The 15,375-nt window shown below is 45.7% G+C and overlaps 1 protein-coding gene across 2 annotated transcripts in view; it reads right to left on the reverse strand.

Moving 5' to 3' along the window:
* Window positions 1-366: 366 nt before the first annotated feature.
* trim44 (tripartite motif containing 44) overlaps window positions 367-15,375 on the reverse strand; it is a 103,654-nt gene continuing 88,645 nt past the window's right edge. The window contains exons 5-6 of one of the 2 annotated variants that reach the window (XM_086007557.1): window positions 5,689-5,789; window positions 367-2,381 (exon numbers count right to left, since the gene is read on the reverse strand). In XM_086007557.1, coding sequence (XP_085863683.1) covers window positions 5,705-5,789 — 85 coding nt within the window. In that variant the 3' untranslated portion in view covers window positions 367-2,381; window positions 5,689-5,704. Of the gene's footprint in view, window positions 2,476-5,688; window positions 5,790-15,375 lie in introns of both variants that reach the window. The other variant, XM_086007558.1, reaches the window with a different exon arrangement.

Raw genomic sequence — 15,375 nt, forward strand, 5'->3', positions numbered from 1 at the left:
CAGGACAATTACGGGGGGGTTAAGTACGAGATGTCATTTTCGCAAAGCTAATGGCAGAGCGGCGCAAATCGCCCAGCAACTTGTGGCGATTTGCAATTCCTTGCCACGAGTTGCTGGCCGATTTGCACATTAATAACGGTGTGCATAGATCGCATGCTGTTACTTTTTCAGCAAATTCCAGCTCATTGTAGTTTTCAATTCATTTCCATAAATTTGAATATCCCACCTTCCATCGACCCTGAAACATGACTGTCGGTGACCCTGATGAGCTGGGCTGGCATTGAGGAGAATACAGAATGAAGTCATTGCATCACCTTGGGTTGGCTCTCCAATTCCCAGTTATAATAAAATAACAATACAACCGTAAATCATAAAACCTTTTTATTATAGAAATGAACAAGAAACATACATGTTCTCAATAGAATACTGCACAGAAAGCTGTTCTATATGTTTATTTACACCCGTGAGATTTGACCCTTTTCAAGTAGTGCAGACCTCCATCGAGCATCCTGTTACATATAACCATCACCCATTCAGAACGCACTATTGAGCACTTTCCTCTCAGCAGTTTAATGTTTTGCATTAAGATACACTATTTAGAAGTGATAGACAGAGCATGTTAAACAAGGACTCTATTATAGAAAAGACTGTTTTGTACACTGGCTGCTTACAATTCTGTGGGGATGAGGGGAAGAGTGATACATCATCTTAAAAAAATGAAAGGGATTGTGATCAGTGACCATACACTGACACAAAGTGTCCCCTGTAGGGAGTGCCAGCGATCATCAGATTTGAGTAAGATTATGATAGACTGTTGTAATGCACTGTTGAATTCAATGTCTAAGCAACATATATTTCATACATGCAGCACGTGCGTGCTTGAATGCATGCTGGGAGTAGGTTTCTGTTGCCCTGCGGACTGCTATGCTATAGATTGTTCTAACTGAAAAGAGATGAGGTGGGGTATCTGGACTGACAGGACGGTCCCACCTCTCGGTGGGCAGTTAAACCATGACTGCCACAAACCCCCACCTTGGTCTCAATATGGCTGGTCCAGTTGCGTGCACTATGCTGCGCCTTTGGGGGCAGCCAGAAAAATTACCCCCATCCCCCACCCCTCTGAGTGGTGGTTCCAGCAGTGCAGAAAAAGAATGTGACCAAGAGAACATTTTCAGTGGTTTCACTATTTCTCACAGGTCCGTAAACGATGCATGTCACATCAAAAAGGAACAAGTCTCTCAGAAACATCTTAAAGCGCTTTTCACATAATGGGGGTAATTCTGATGCTGGCTGAAATCGGATCAGCTGTCTGTTAGACACCTCTCCCAATTTTCTTTTCCGTTGACTTCAATAGAAATGAAGTCCCTTTTATACTATCGGCCAAAGTCAAAATGACCCTGGATTAGTTACTTTCAAGTGGAGTGGTTGTTTCTTTCTTGCCAAATGTGGCAGCCATCAAGATCCCTTAAATAGCAGTAAATCTGATTGTAAGTGCGTTGGTCGAAGGACCAGAACATACCAAGATTGCAGATCGGGGAGGGTGGGGGTTATACATCAGGAGGGTGCAGGCCCTGTGGGAAGTTTCTGAGCTGTGCAATCTCTTGTTTGAGTACCCAGTGATGGTAGGATTGCCAACTCTGGTTGGATGTATTCCTGGAGATTTCACTACATGACCTCCTCCGTCCACCTGCCCCGCCCCCATGCTCCCCTCATTGGTTGTCCAACATGGCCATTCTCACGCCTTCCCAGGCCAATTGGAAAGCAAACAGACTCTTTGTTACCTGATTGGATGATTCTTGACTGTCAGTCAAACAACCTTTTCTTTCCCAACTCCCATATTTTTATAACTGATAAACAAAAGTGTTGAAAGAAAATGATTTGTTTCTTTAATGACCCTTTGATTTGTCTCCTGGGTTATCCCAGAGATTAATCTTCAATTCCAGGAGACTCCAGGACAATCCTGGAGGCTTGACAACCCTATGTGATGGTACATTAATACCTCTAGGATTTTTCTAGGCAAACACTTGTTGACCAATTAATCTACCCCAGGTGTGGTTAAAGGCATGAAAGGGGGTGCTTTCTGTGTCATCAGAACAGCAAGGTCATTAAAAACAGGATTTAAAAAATATATATCTTTTAGACCTGTGTATAAATTGAACACATCCTGGCCAGTAGCAAGATACAATAAATTAGCGAGGCCACCCGGGATGCACTTTATGGTCTTGTCTTCCATTCAGGTCTCACCTCTGCTATCAATTACCATCTCTTGCTGCTGTATGTTGGGTTGTCCTCTATTTCCAGCACAGGGATAGCGGTCCAGTGATTAAAAAGTCTGCTCAGTCATTCAGTAGTTTCAGAGTTCAATATTCATTATGCCAACACTTAAAAAAAAAAAATCGATTAAATCCTTTGTGAGAATCCAAGCACTTCTATACATAATAGCGGCGAAAACCAGTTGGAAAAATTCAGGAATATCTGGAAGACAATCAATATGAGAAGGAAGACCACTGTTATTGTGAAATGAAGCAGGCAGTGTGTTCCCTGCTGTGGTTTGTTTTGGCCCCATTCCTCCCTAAAAGTCACATGTTTTCTCTCTGTTGGCAAGATCCTGTTGGCCCTGTGGTTCCAATGTTATATGGTATGTGGTAATGGTGCAAAAAAACACATCTCTCCACCAATGGGCAAAGGGAGAGAGACTGTCACAGCCATACATCAATGGGGGAGGGGAGAGAGACTGTCACACCTGTACATCAATGGGGGAGGGGAGAGAGATTGTCACACCTGTACATCAATGGGGGAGGGGAGAGAGACTGTCACATCCTGTACATCAATGGGGGAGGGGAGAGAGATTGTCACACCTGTACATCAATGGGGGAGGGGAGAGAGATTGTCACACCTGTACATCAATGGGGGAGGGGAGAGAGACTGTCACATCCTGTACATCAATGGGGGAGGGGAGAGAGATTGTCACATCCTGCACATCAATGGGGGAGGGGAGAGAGATTGTCACACCTGTAAATCAATGGGGGAGGGGAGAGAGATTGTCACACCTGTACATCAATGGGGGAGGGGAGAGAGATTGTCACATCCTGTACATCAATGGGGGAGGGGAGAGAGATTGTCACACCTGTACATCAATGGGGGAGGGGAGAGAGACTGTCACATCCTGTACATCAATGGGGGAGGGGAGAGAGATTGTCACATCCTGCACATCAATGGGGGAGGGGAGAGAGATTGTCACACCTGTACATCAATGGGGGAGGGGAGAGAGATTGTCACACCTGTACATCAATGGGGGAGGGGAGAGAGATTGTCACACCTGTACATCAATGGGGGAGGGGAGAGAGATTGTCACACCTGTACATCAATGGGGGAGGGGAGAGAGATTGTCACACCTGTACATCAATGGGGGAGGGGAGAGAGATTGTCACACCTGTACATCAATGGGGGAGGGGAGAGAGATTGTCACACCTGTACATCAATGGGGGAGGGGAGAGAGATTGTCACATCCTGTACATCAATGGGGGAGGGGAGAGAGATTGTCACATCCTGTACATCAATGGGGGAGGGGAGAGAGATTGAAACATATAAGATTGTGAAGGGGTTGGATCGGGTGGAAGCGGGGAAGATGTTCCCGATGATGGGTGAAACTAGAACTTGGGGGCATAGTCTTAAAATAAGGGGCTGCTCTTTCAAAACTGAGATGAGGAGGAACTACTTCACTCAGAGGGTGGTAGGTCCATGGAATATGCTGCCCCAAAAAGCTGTAGAAGCTACATCATTACATAAATTTAAAACAGAAATAGACAGTTTCCTAGAAGTAAAGGGAATAAAGGGTTACGGGGAGCGGGCAGGAATTTGGACATGAGTCTAGGTTCGGATCGGTCATGGCCCTGTGGGTAGCGGAGTGGGCCCAGGGGCCGTGTAGCTTGATCCTGCTCCTATTTCGTGTGTCTAATTCTGTTAGATTCAGGAGATGGTTCTATGATAGTGGATTGGCGGTTAGGATCAGATCAGCCATGATCTTATTGAATGGCGGAGCAGGCTCGAGGAGCCGATTGGCCTACTCCTGCTCCTATTTCTTATGTTCTTATGTACATCCTGTACATCAATGGGGGAGGGGAGAGAGATTGTCATATCCTGTACATCAATGGGGGAGGGGAGAGAGATTGTCACACCTGTACATCAATGGGGGAGTTCAGCTGTCGAACTGAGTGCTGGGAAATTAATAATTAATATAGGCTTTTAAGCAATTGAGTCGTAAAGTCCCCCTGGATCAGGTCCAGGGAAAGATCACTTAGTGAGTTATAAACAGGTCACAACCCCTCATGAGTGTGTGGGTTCCTTTGTTAAAAGTAAGGCTGTAAGGTAAGGGGGCGAGTTGTAAAACTGGAGCCTGGGGATCAATGCTTCAATACTGAATTTTACGGATAATTAACACAAAAAATTGGCGAGCCATTGTGACACATGGATCACTCAGAGGTAGAGCTTTTCTTTGTCTTTGGTAGATGTAACAGTCTGTCTTAGTCTCTGTGTTAATCAGAAGACGACTTTTATTTCCTCTATTCATCTTCTGTAAGAGCTTTTACCTAGCAGGTGTAAAAGGCATCCTCACCAGTACAAGGTACCTTTAAGGACAGACTGTTAGAGGTTAGAAGCTAAATTGTGCCTATTCCAATCAAAGGCAGTGCTAAGAGTAGTCTGAGATTGAGAAAGGCGAGAGGGAAGCCAGCTCAGAAATTATCGCTGGCGTGTAAGGTGGGTTCAGTCGGAACCAAAGATGCAAGTGGAACAGATAATCTCACTGCAAAGGCTTTTCTCAACTCCACTCCAGAAGCTAATGCCTGAATCCCAGGGAAGGAAGGAGATTGACCCAATCACACCGCTCGTGAGGATGAGGTTGTGTAAGCTCTGAATGTTGTTAATCTCACACATAAACTTGAGCTATTTGATAGACTGCCTATTCAAAGCTGCAATTTTGTCAGCTATCGAAGGAATTACTCACCAGTTTATAACCTCAGGCTCTGGTCACCGCTACAGTTAATATTCAACATCCATTTGCGCTGATTTACAGTGATACACTGCAATGCCTGCGGGACCTTTGCTACTCGTTTTGTTAACTAACTCTTTCCATTAATGATTTGCTACACAACTACTAGGTTACTCTGATTATACTTATGCATGCCTATTAAGTGTTTCTGTACCCAATTTTAACCTTAAATTGTGATTTGTAACCAATAAAATGCTTAGTGCACGACTTATGGTCTGGCTTGTTCCTTGATTATTTGACAAGAGTTACTTAACTCACTCAGCAGTTTACTGGTAGCCTAATCAACGGTTAGTAAATTAAATTCATTTTGATCCAAACTGGATAGTGTAAGAAAGTTCCATGTCTCTTTATTCTACACTCTTCAACCACCGGAAACGGTCTGTTTCCATTTATTTTACTCCATCCCTTCATAATTTTAAACACCTTGATCTGGGTTAAAAATGTGTCAATTTCACTGTTGCTGTGAGGTAAGAGACTTTCATTCAATCAGCCCGAGCTGGATTTAACCGCAGGTCAGAGGTGAAACGAAAGTGTGCAAATCCCACTGCACCATCCAGCACCCCCCAAACCAGCCAATCTTAACCAGGGCTCAGATGATGATATTCTCCATTAATGATTGAATTCTGGTGCCAACTTACCTACATCTTGCTTACTTCACCAAGGTCCATTAGCACTGCAAGGCTCAATAAAACCTCCACCTCTCCCTGGAGGTGGGGAATCATCTCGGTGGGAGTTTTCCCTTTGGAAAAAGAACAGGAAAGTCATTTTAAGCAAATATGCAATGGCTGAGATTTCCTCAGAGCTGCTCCCGCGCCACGCTGTACCACTGGTAGAAGTGCTGAGGAAACCCTATTTATGCTCCACTTCCAGTGAAATTTCAGCAGAAGAGCAGGGGCAACTCTCAGGAAATTCCAGGCCAATATGTTGTGTAAAAACATATAGAGGAATGTGGTACTTTAATATATATACACAAAATGCAGTAACATGGTGAATTATTATTTTGTATATATACAGAAGTGCATACCCAGTAACACAGTGTATTACAACAACAATACTGGTAGACCACCCATGGCACTGCTCTCGGTTTTTTTGTTACTTGGAGTTTGGCTTCCGATGTTTAGCGCAGTCCTGTTGCAGCCTAACTAGTTCGCTCATCGCTGTAATACAGCTAATTTACTGAAGCAATGCATCACTTGACTGACACAAGGTCAAAATATGACATAGATTACTGATGATATTTGGTATACTATTTACTTACCACCTTATAATATTTGTCTAAGATGGGAGAAACCTCTTATTCTCAGGTATTTAGTTTTTTGTTCTCCCTCTCACGGTGAATTTGCAATATTAACTTATGATGCAAGTGTGAAGTACTCATGCATCCCGCTTCAGATCATAAGAACGTCTACATTATATAATTTAATTTTAAGTTAGAAATGTATTCTTCGCCAGTAGTGCAACAAGTGTAAAAGTGTTTTCTGTGACTGTTTCTGGGAGGTGCCATCCATAAGGACAAGAGTAGCAATGTTATGGGAACACAGCCACCTCCAAATCCCCCTCCAAGTTACACATCATGCTGACTTGGACAAAAATCACTCTTCATCGTCACTGGGTCAGAATTCTGGGATTCCTCACCTAACACCATCACCATAAAACTGCAGCGGTTCATGGAGAAGGACCATCATCGCCCTCACAAAGCAACTAAGGATAGGCAATAAATGTGGTCTTGCCAGCATTGCACACATCCCAAAAGCAATATTAAAAATCTCACGGTCACGTGTAGATGGATAAATATCTCACATGGGAAGAGCATGGTTATGATTTGGGCTTTCTTCTGCCCTGCACAAATGTCCGTCCTATAAACTGAAATGAGTTGATTGTCTTCGAATTTTCACAAAGGACCCATGAGTAATGTAAGTCAACCAAAGCCTTTGCATAACAGACGAACTTGACAAACAAGTTTATTCATTGGTAGTGTCATTCACAGAAAAAAGCATTAACAGTAAGAAGCAGCAACAATAGCTTTGAACCAGTTCAAGGAAAGGTTCAACAGATAAATCAGTCAGTTGAGTTCCTATGGTAAGATTTTCTTTGCAGACTTTTCAAACAAACTTGGAAGGAGGAGTGCCTGGCCAATTCCTGAGGGTTACAGTCCTTAGAATTACAATAGCATGCTACCCACTGCGTCATGTCTTGCCTCAACATCTGCTGCGATTGGATCAATACTCTAACTACATTACAACAATGACTAATCTTCCGATTAGGCACTCTGCAGCCTTCCGGACTCAATATCGAGTTCAACAATTTCAGATCATAACCTCGGCCCCTATTTCATTTTTTCTTGTAATTTTTCCACTCCTTCCCCCCCCCCCTTTCCTTTTGTTTCGCTCTCACACCTGGCAGCTATCCCTTGCCCTGCCAGTACACTTTACGCCCAATCTCAGCCTATTACCATCTCGTCTAGCTTCTAACACCTTTCATTGTCTCTTTTTTACTTCTTTTGTTTCTTTTATTCTTTTGTCCGATCGCAGCTCTGCCTCCGATCCATCTTTTCTTTCCAGTTTTGAAGAAGGGTTCGACCCGAATCGTCAACTCAAATTTCTGTCCACGGATGTTGCCTGACCTGCTGAGTTTTTCCAGCATTTTCTGTTGTTACTTCAAAAGTACTTCATTGGCTGTAAAGCGCTTTTGGATGTCCTAAGGTCATGAAAGGCTTTGTATAAATGCAAGTATTTCTTTCTTTCTTACTAACTGGTATATCAAAAGTTTCTGATCCCTATTTCCCTAAAACTCTTTGAAGAACAGTTTCACCTTTCAAAAGTTAATCTAAGAGACTGGGGCACTTGAACAAAGACACAGTTAGCTCTACAACAAACAGGAACATAGGAACAGGAGTAGGCTATTCAGCCCCTCACGCCTGTTCCATCATTCAATTCGATCATGGCTGATTTGTACCTCAACTCCATTTACCTTCCTTTGCTCCATATCCCTTGATACCCTTATGCAACAAAAATCTATCAATCTCAGTTTTGAAAATTCCAACTGACCCAGAATCCACAGTCTTCTGGGGGAGAGAGTTCTAGATTTCCGCTACCCTGTGTGTGAAAAAGTGCTTCCTGATTTCATTCCTGAATGGCCGAGCTCTAATTTTAAGATTACGCCCCCTTGTCGCGGGAACCGGCATCAGCTGTCATTGCAGCGGTCAACGGCATTTTAGCGCCATCTTGTGGCACTAACATGTGGTGCAAACCACACGAACTTTCCCCCTCTCTTAATATATTTACAAAAACTTTTGCTGTTTTTTCATAATCCTTTTTTGCAACTCTCATTTTCTTTCTTTCCCTTTGTTGCTTTTTATAGTTATCCCAGTCTGCTGCATTTCCATTTCTCCTTGCATTGTGTAAGCCTTTTCTTTTAGTTTGATATTGTCTCTTACCTCATTTGTTGACCATGGTTGCTTAACTACACAAGTGAAGCCTTTGACTTTTAGGGATATGTACTGGTTTTGTATCATACCAGTTATCTCTTTGAATACTTTCCATTGTTTGTCTGTAGGTTTACCCATTAACAGTTCAGCTAGTTTACTGTGGTCAATCCATTGCTTATCCCTACAAAGTTTGCCTACTTAAATTTAAAATCCTTGTTTGAGACTCTCCCTTCTCTTTCTCAAACCTAATATCAAATTCAATCATATTATAGCCACTATTTTTGAGATGTTCCCTTAACGTCAGATTGTTAACTACTTCTGGTTCATTACTGCTCACTAAATCCAGAATGGCCTGTTCCCTTGTCATTTCTAAAACATACTGTTGTAGAAAACTTTCCCAAATACATTCGCGAAATTCTTGCTTTCACTACTTCTGCTACATTCATTGTTTTTACTACTTGAGCTGTTCTGCTTCTCCCAGACTATGTGAAAATTAAAATCTCCCATTGTAGCCACATTATTTTTGCTGCATGCTTCTCTGATCTCCGTATTTATACACCACACCCCTCCCCGCCCCACTACTATCAGGAGGTTTATAGGCATCTCCCACCAGAGTCTTGTATCCTTTGCTGTTCCTTAATTCTACCCATAGTGTATCCACTGCCCGATCACCCTTACTAAACTCCTTTTTTCCTACTGCTGTAATTGTGTCTTTTATCAATGTTGCTACTCCCCCCATTTTCCTAATTTCCCTGTCCTTTCTAGATCCTTAGCTTGGAATATTTAGCTCCTAATCATACCCAGCTTATAGCCAGGTCTCTGCAATGGCCACTACATCATATCCTTTAAGCTGAATTTGTTATTCTAACACATACACACAAAGGCATGCCAATGGTATCCTGTGTTGTCTGACAAGGACTGCCTATGTCAGTGCTATCCTGATTGGATTATGACTTTGCTTAATAGCCTGGTGATGCACATTAATTGTTTCTGGCATCTGTGCGTGTTTAGTGATTGTTTCCCCAGACACATACATTTGTTAGTCATCAACAATATTGTGGGGAATACGACCAGGGATGATGAGTAGCAGCCTCATTGGGGAAAAGTGAAAAAAGTTACAGCTCTAGCTCAGGATGGTCTGTTTATTTTCTTGGCACAGACAGGCTGGGGTTTAAATGAGTCCACCCAAGACAATTCATCTTCATTTACCAACATGAGATCTGATTTTCATTTACACTTGTGCACAGTGTCACCTTCATGGGCTGCGTAAGTATCCACGATGCTGTGAAAAGGAAAGTTCTCTTGTGCTGTCACTTGTGGCGCATTGAGATATACAACAACAACAACTTGTATTTATATAGCACCTTTAATGTAGTAAAACGTCCCAAGGCGCTGCACAGGAGCATTTTAAGACAAAACATTTGACACCGAGCCACATAAGGAGAAATTAGGGTAGGTGACCAAAAGCTTGGTCAAAGAGGTAGGTTTTAAGGGGCATCTTAAAGGAGGAAAGAGAGGTAGCAAGGAGGACAGGTTTAGACAGGGAATTCCAGAGCTTAGGGCCTAGGCAACAGAAGGCACGGCCACCAATGGTTGAGCGATTATAATCAGGGATGCTCAAGAGGGCAGAATTAGAGGAGCGCAGATATCTCGGGGGGTTGTGGGGCTGGGGGAGGTTACAGAGATAGGGAGGGGCGAGGCCATGGAGGGATTTGAAAACAAGGATGAGAATTTTGAAATCGAGGCGCTGCTTAACCGGGAGCCAATATAGGTCAGCGAGCACATGGGTGATGGGTGAATGGGACTTGATGCGAGTTAGGAAATGGGCAGCCAAGTTTTGGATGACCTCAAGTTTACGTAGGGTACAATGTGGGAGGCCAGCCAGGAGTGCATTGGAATAGTCAAGTCGAGAGGTATCTGGCATGGATGAGGGTTTCAGCAGTGGATGAGCTGAGGCAAGGGCGGAGACGGGCGATGTTATGGAGGTGGAAATATGTGGTCTTTGTTGCGCTGCGGATATGTGGTCGGAAGCTCATTTCAGGGTCAAATATGAAACCAAGGTTGCGAACAGTGTGGTTCAGCCTCAGACAGATGTTAGGGAGAGGGATGGAGTCGGTGGCGAGGGAACGGAGTTTGTGGCAGGGACCGAAAACAATAGCTTCGGTCTTTCCAATATTCAATTGGAGAAAATTTCTGCTCATCCAGAACTGGATGTCTGACAATTTAGAGACCGTGGAGGGGTCAAGAGAAGAGGTAGCGAGGTAGGGCTGGGTGTCGGCAGCGTACATGTGGAAACTGACGCTGTGTTTTCAGATGATGTCGCCAAGGGGCAACATGTAGATGAGAAATAGGAGGGGGCCAAGGATGGATCCTTGGGGGACACCAGAGGTAATGATGTGGGAGCGGGAAGAGAAGCCGTTGCAGGTGATTCTCTGGCTACGGTTAGTTCGATAATAATGGAACCAGGCGAGTGCAGTCCCACCCAGCTGGAGGAAGGTGGAGGCGTTGGAGAAGGATGGAGTGGGCAACCGTGTCAAAGGCTGCAGACAAGTCAAGAAGGACGAGGAGGGATAGTTTACCTTTGTCACAGTCACAAAGGGTGTCATTTGTGACTTTGATGAGAGCCGTTTCTGTATTGTGGCAAGGGCGGAAAACTGATTGGAGGGATTCAAACATGGAATTGCGGGATTTGGGAGGTGACAACACATTGGAGAGGAAAGGGAGGTTGGAGATGGGGTGCTAGTTTGCAAGGACGGAGAGATCAAGGGTCGTTTTTTTGAGGAGAGGGGTGATGACGGCAGATTTGAGGGAGAGGGGCACAGTATCTGAGGAGAGAGAACCGTTGACAATGTGAGCCAGAAAAGGAAGTTGGGTGGTCAGCAGTTTGATGGGAATAGAGTCGAGAGAGCAGGAGATGGGTCTCATGGACAAGAGTAGCATGGAGAGGTCATGAGGGAAGATCGGAGAGAAACTGGAGAAAGATGTGAGTTCAGGGCTAGAGCAGGGGGAAACCTTAGAGGAAGTTTGGCCCAGTGCGCTAGGGGAAAGAAGGGAAGTGGCAGAGACAGCTGAACGGATGGTCTCAATCTTAGAGACAAAAAAGCCCATGAGCTCCTCACACTTGTTATCGGACATGTCAACTTAGCCCGGAGTCCCTTTTAGTGTCATCGGTGAGGTTATCTAAGGGGTCCACTGGTACCATACAGTTGCAACTTATGTGCGTTGTGTTACACGTCTTGAGAAAAATAAAATATCATTGCGATCTGGGTGGTGCAGTGGGTTGGCGTACTGTCCTGTTACCTCCATTTCAAGTCCAGCCCAGAATAATGGGATGAAACTCTGCAAGTCAAGATAGAAGTTCCTGTAAATTGGAATATTTCCATCTATACTTTGCCCACAAATATGACCACCAAGGACATCAGGCACAGTACTGTTTGGTTCAGATTAAAGCTCTCTCCATGCTGTTCAAAAATGAACCTTTATCCAACCTCAGGATAGCAACCCTGCTGCACCAGAATATTTCTCATCCTCATGACACCTCTCACTGAGTGAGATCGATCATTAGTACCACACACGAAGAATGGCCATGTGGGTCAGGTACCTGAGATCATCTGTCTTCCATGGAACAGTACCACAGCAAGGAGAGGAACCATTTTACAGTGTCCTCAATTGACTGTCAATTGGCCCGTTAGTTAAAGACTCAGAAAGTAAGGGAAGCTTAAGTGTCACGGAGCAGCGGGGGAAATCTTTTACCATCACGACTGAAGTGTTTACACTACAATAATATGAGCCAACGAAGGCGGTTTAGGACCTGTAATTATTCAGGAAAATACGGTACTTTATCAGCCTTTCAGAGGTGCCACATATGAAAAAATAAAACATGACAGACCATGAATCTTTCCCATTTTCAGCAGTAAAGCATTTCACACTTCAGTGCATTCGACATCATCTCCATGGCAACGGGTATAATTTACACCAAGCAATTACTTGCTGAATCTCCAGCATAGTTGCTGCAAAGCAGCAGAAGGCAGTTAATCCCTGCCAGCTCTCCAAGAGCGGGTTAAAGGCTCCAAAACAGCGGTGTAATGATATTTTTATTTGTTGTAATTTCAAAATAAATGAATTGCTTTTTTCCCCTCTCGCTCCTAACTCTCATTGTACCATGGGTGCTGGCTGCCCTTAGGGCATATAGCCCAAGTGACCATTCTGTGTCTACTCGCTGAGACAGTGCGGGTCAACCAAGCCTGGGCCATTCCTCACCCCGATCTCCACTTGCCTTCATCGTCGCTGGGTCAAAATCCTGGCACTCTCTACCCAGCAGCATTGTGGGAGCACCTTCGCCACACGGACCGTAGCAGTTCAAGAAGGTGGCTCATCACCGTCTTCTCAAGGGCAACTAAGGATGGGCAATAAATGTCGGACTTGCCAGTGACGCCCGCATCCCGAAGAATGATGATTTAAAAAAATTGTGCTTCCCAGTATGGCTCACTGGATTGGGACCAGGACAGGAATCCCATGTGAATCTTGCCCACCCTAACCCAGGGTGCAATGCCCTTACCCCCCTGTGATTCCGGCTGAGACCCATGCTAACTCAGCACAGATTACGGATTTAATCTGGGAGTTTTCATGTCTGTACGGTTCAGCTACTCACTGGCTCAACTCGCTGAGACCATGGTGACGTGGCTAGCGATGCATGGCAGCATCATGTTGCTCATTGAACCAGTGTGAGAGAGCACCCCTGCTTCATAAACTGGCTTGCAAGATACACTAATTGAACTGTATGGCTCAGAATATCCTCGGGCCCTTTGCTGTTGCGCTGCCGTAACTTTGCCGGAACTGCAGGCGTAAACTGCGTGGCGGCAGAAAATCCGAGGGCCATACAGTTTTCCGGTACAGGAGCCGATCCAGTCAATTGTACCTGTGCCCTCTCTCTGAATGAGCTCTCCACTTAATCCCATTCCTTTGCTATTTCCCCTTATCCTTTCAAATTGATTTTTTTCAGAAATGTATCCATTTCCCTTTTAAAAAGGACAAAGGATTCTGCTTCCGCCATTGTATCTGGTCCTAACATATCCTAACAACACTCTGTGCGAGAAAAAATATATTATTACCTCTCCATTCATTCTTTTGGTGGTGGTCTTAGCTACTGATTCACCGACCAGTGGAAGCAGGTTTTCCTTATTTAGCAAAAAAAATCATAATTATTAACACCACCATCAGTTCTTCTCTTGTCACTGGCTGTGACTGGGACCAATCACCAACTGTGACTGGGACCCAGCACCAATCACCGGCTGTGACTGGGACCAATCACCAATCACCGGCTGTGACTGGGACCCAGCACCAATCACCGGCTGTGACTGGGACCAACCACCAATCACCGGCTGTGACTGGGACCCAGCACCAATCACCGGCTGTGAATGGGACCAATCACCAATCACCGGCTGTGACTGGGACCAATCACCAATCACCGGCTGTGACTGGGACCAATCACCAATCACCGGCTGTGACTGGGACCAATCACCAATCACCGGCTGTGACTGGGACCAATCACCAATCACCGGCTGTGACTGGGACCAATCACCAATAACCGGCTGTGACTGGGACCCAGCACCAATCACCGGCTGTGAATGGGACCAATCACCAATCACCGGCTGTGACTGGGACCAAGCACCAATAACCGGCTGTGACTGGGACCAATCACCAATCACCGGCTGTGAATGGGACCAATCACCAATCACCGGCTGTGACTGGGACCAATCACCAATCACCGGCTGTGAATGGGACCAATCACCAATCACCGGCTGTGAATGGGACCAATCATCAATCACCGGCTGTGAATGGGACCAATCACCAATCACCGGCTGTGAATGGGACCAATCACCAATCACCGGCTGTGACTGGGACCCAGCACCAATCACCGGCTGCGACTGGGACCCAGCACCAATCACCGGCTGTGACTGGGCCCCAGCACCAATCACCGGCTGTGAATGGGACCAATCACCGGCTGTGACTGGGACCAAGCACCAATAACCGGCTGTGACTGGGACCAATCACCAATCACCGGCTGTGAATGGGACCAATCACCAATCACCGGCTGTGAATGGGACCAATCACCAATCACCGGCTGTGAATGGGACCAATCACCAATCACCGGCTGTGACTGGGACCAATCACCAATCACCGGCTGTGAATGGGACCCAGCACCAATCACCGGCTGTGACTGGGACCCAGCACCAATCACCGGCTGTGACTGGGACCCAGCACCAATCACCGGCTGTGACTGGGACCCAGCACCAATCACCGGCTGTGACTGGGACCCAGCACCAATCACCGGCTGTGACTGGGACCCAGCACCAATAACCGGCTGTGACTGGGACCCAGCACCAATCACCGGCTGTGAATGGGACCCAGCACCAATCACTGGCTGTGACTGGGACCCAGCACCAATCACCGGCTGTGACTGGGACCAGCACCAATCACCGGCTGTGACTGGGACCCAGCACCAATCACCGGCTGTGACTGGGACCCAGCACCAATCACCGGCTGTGACTGGGACCAGCACCAATCACCGGCTGTGACTGGGACCCAGCACCAATCACCGGCTTTGAATGGGACCCAGCACCAATCACCGGCTGTGACTGGGACCAGCACCAATCACCGGCTGTGACTGGGACCCAGCACCAATCACCGGCTGTGAATGGGACCAATCACCAATAGCCAGCTGTGACTAGGGCCCAGCACCAATCACCGACTGTGACTGGGACCTGTTAGATCCGTGATTCTGAGAGTATGATGTTTTTCAATAACCACACGGATGCTGTAACTTAACAATCAACAGGTATTTACTGGAGGAGGGTAGTCTCAAGACTGGGGGTACAGAGGCATGCGCAAGGCTTAT

Source organism: Somniosus microcephalus, chromosome 15 (genome assembly GCF_052327205.1).
Source record: "Somniosus microcephalus isolate GS21.2 chromosome 15, FLI_Smic_1.0, whole genome shotgun sequence".
Classification (NCBI taxonomy): domain Eukaryota; kingdom Metazoa; phylum Chordata; class Chondrichthyes; order Squaliformes; family Somniosidae; genus Somniosus; species Somniosus microcephalus.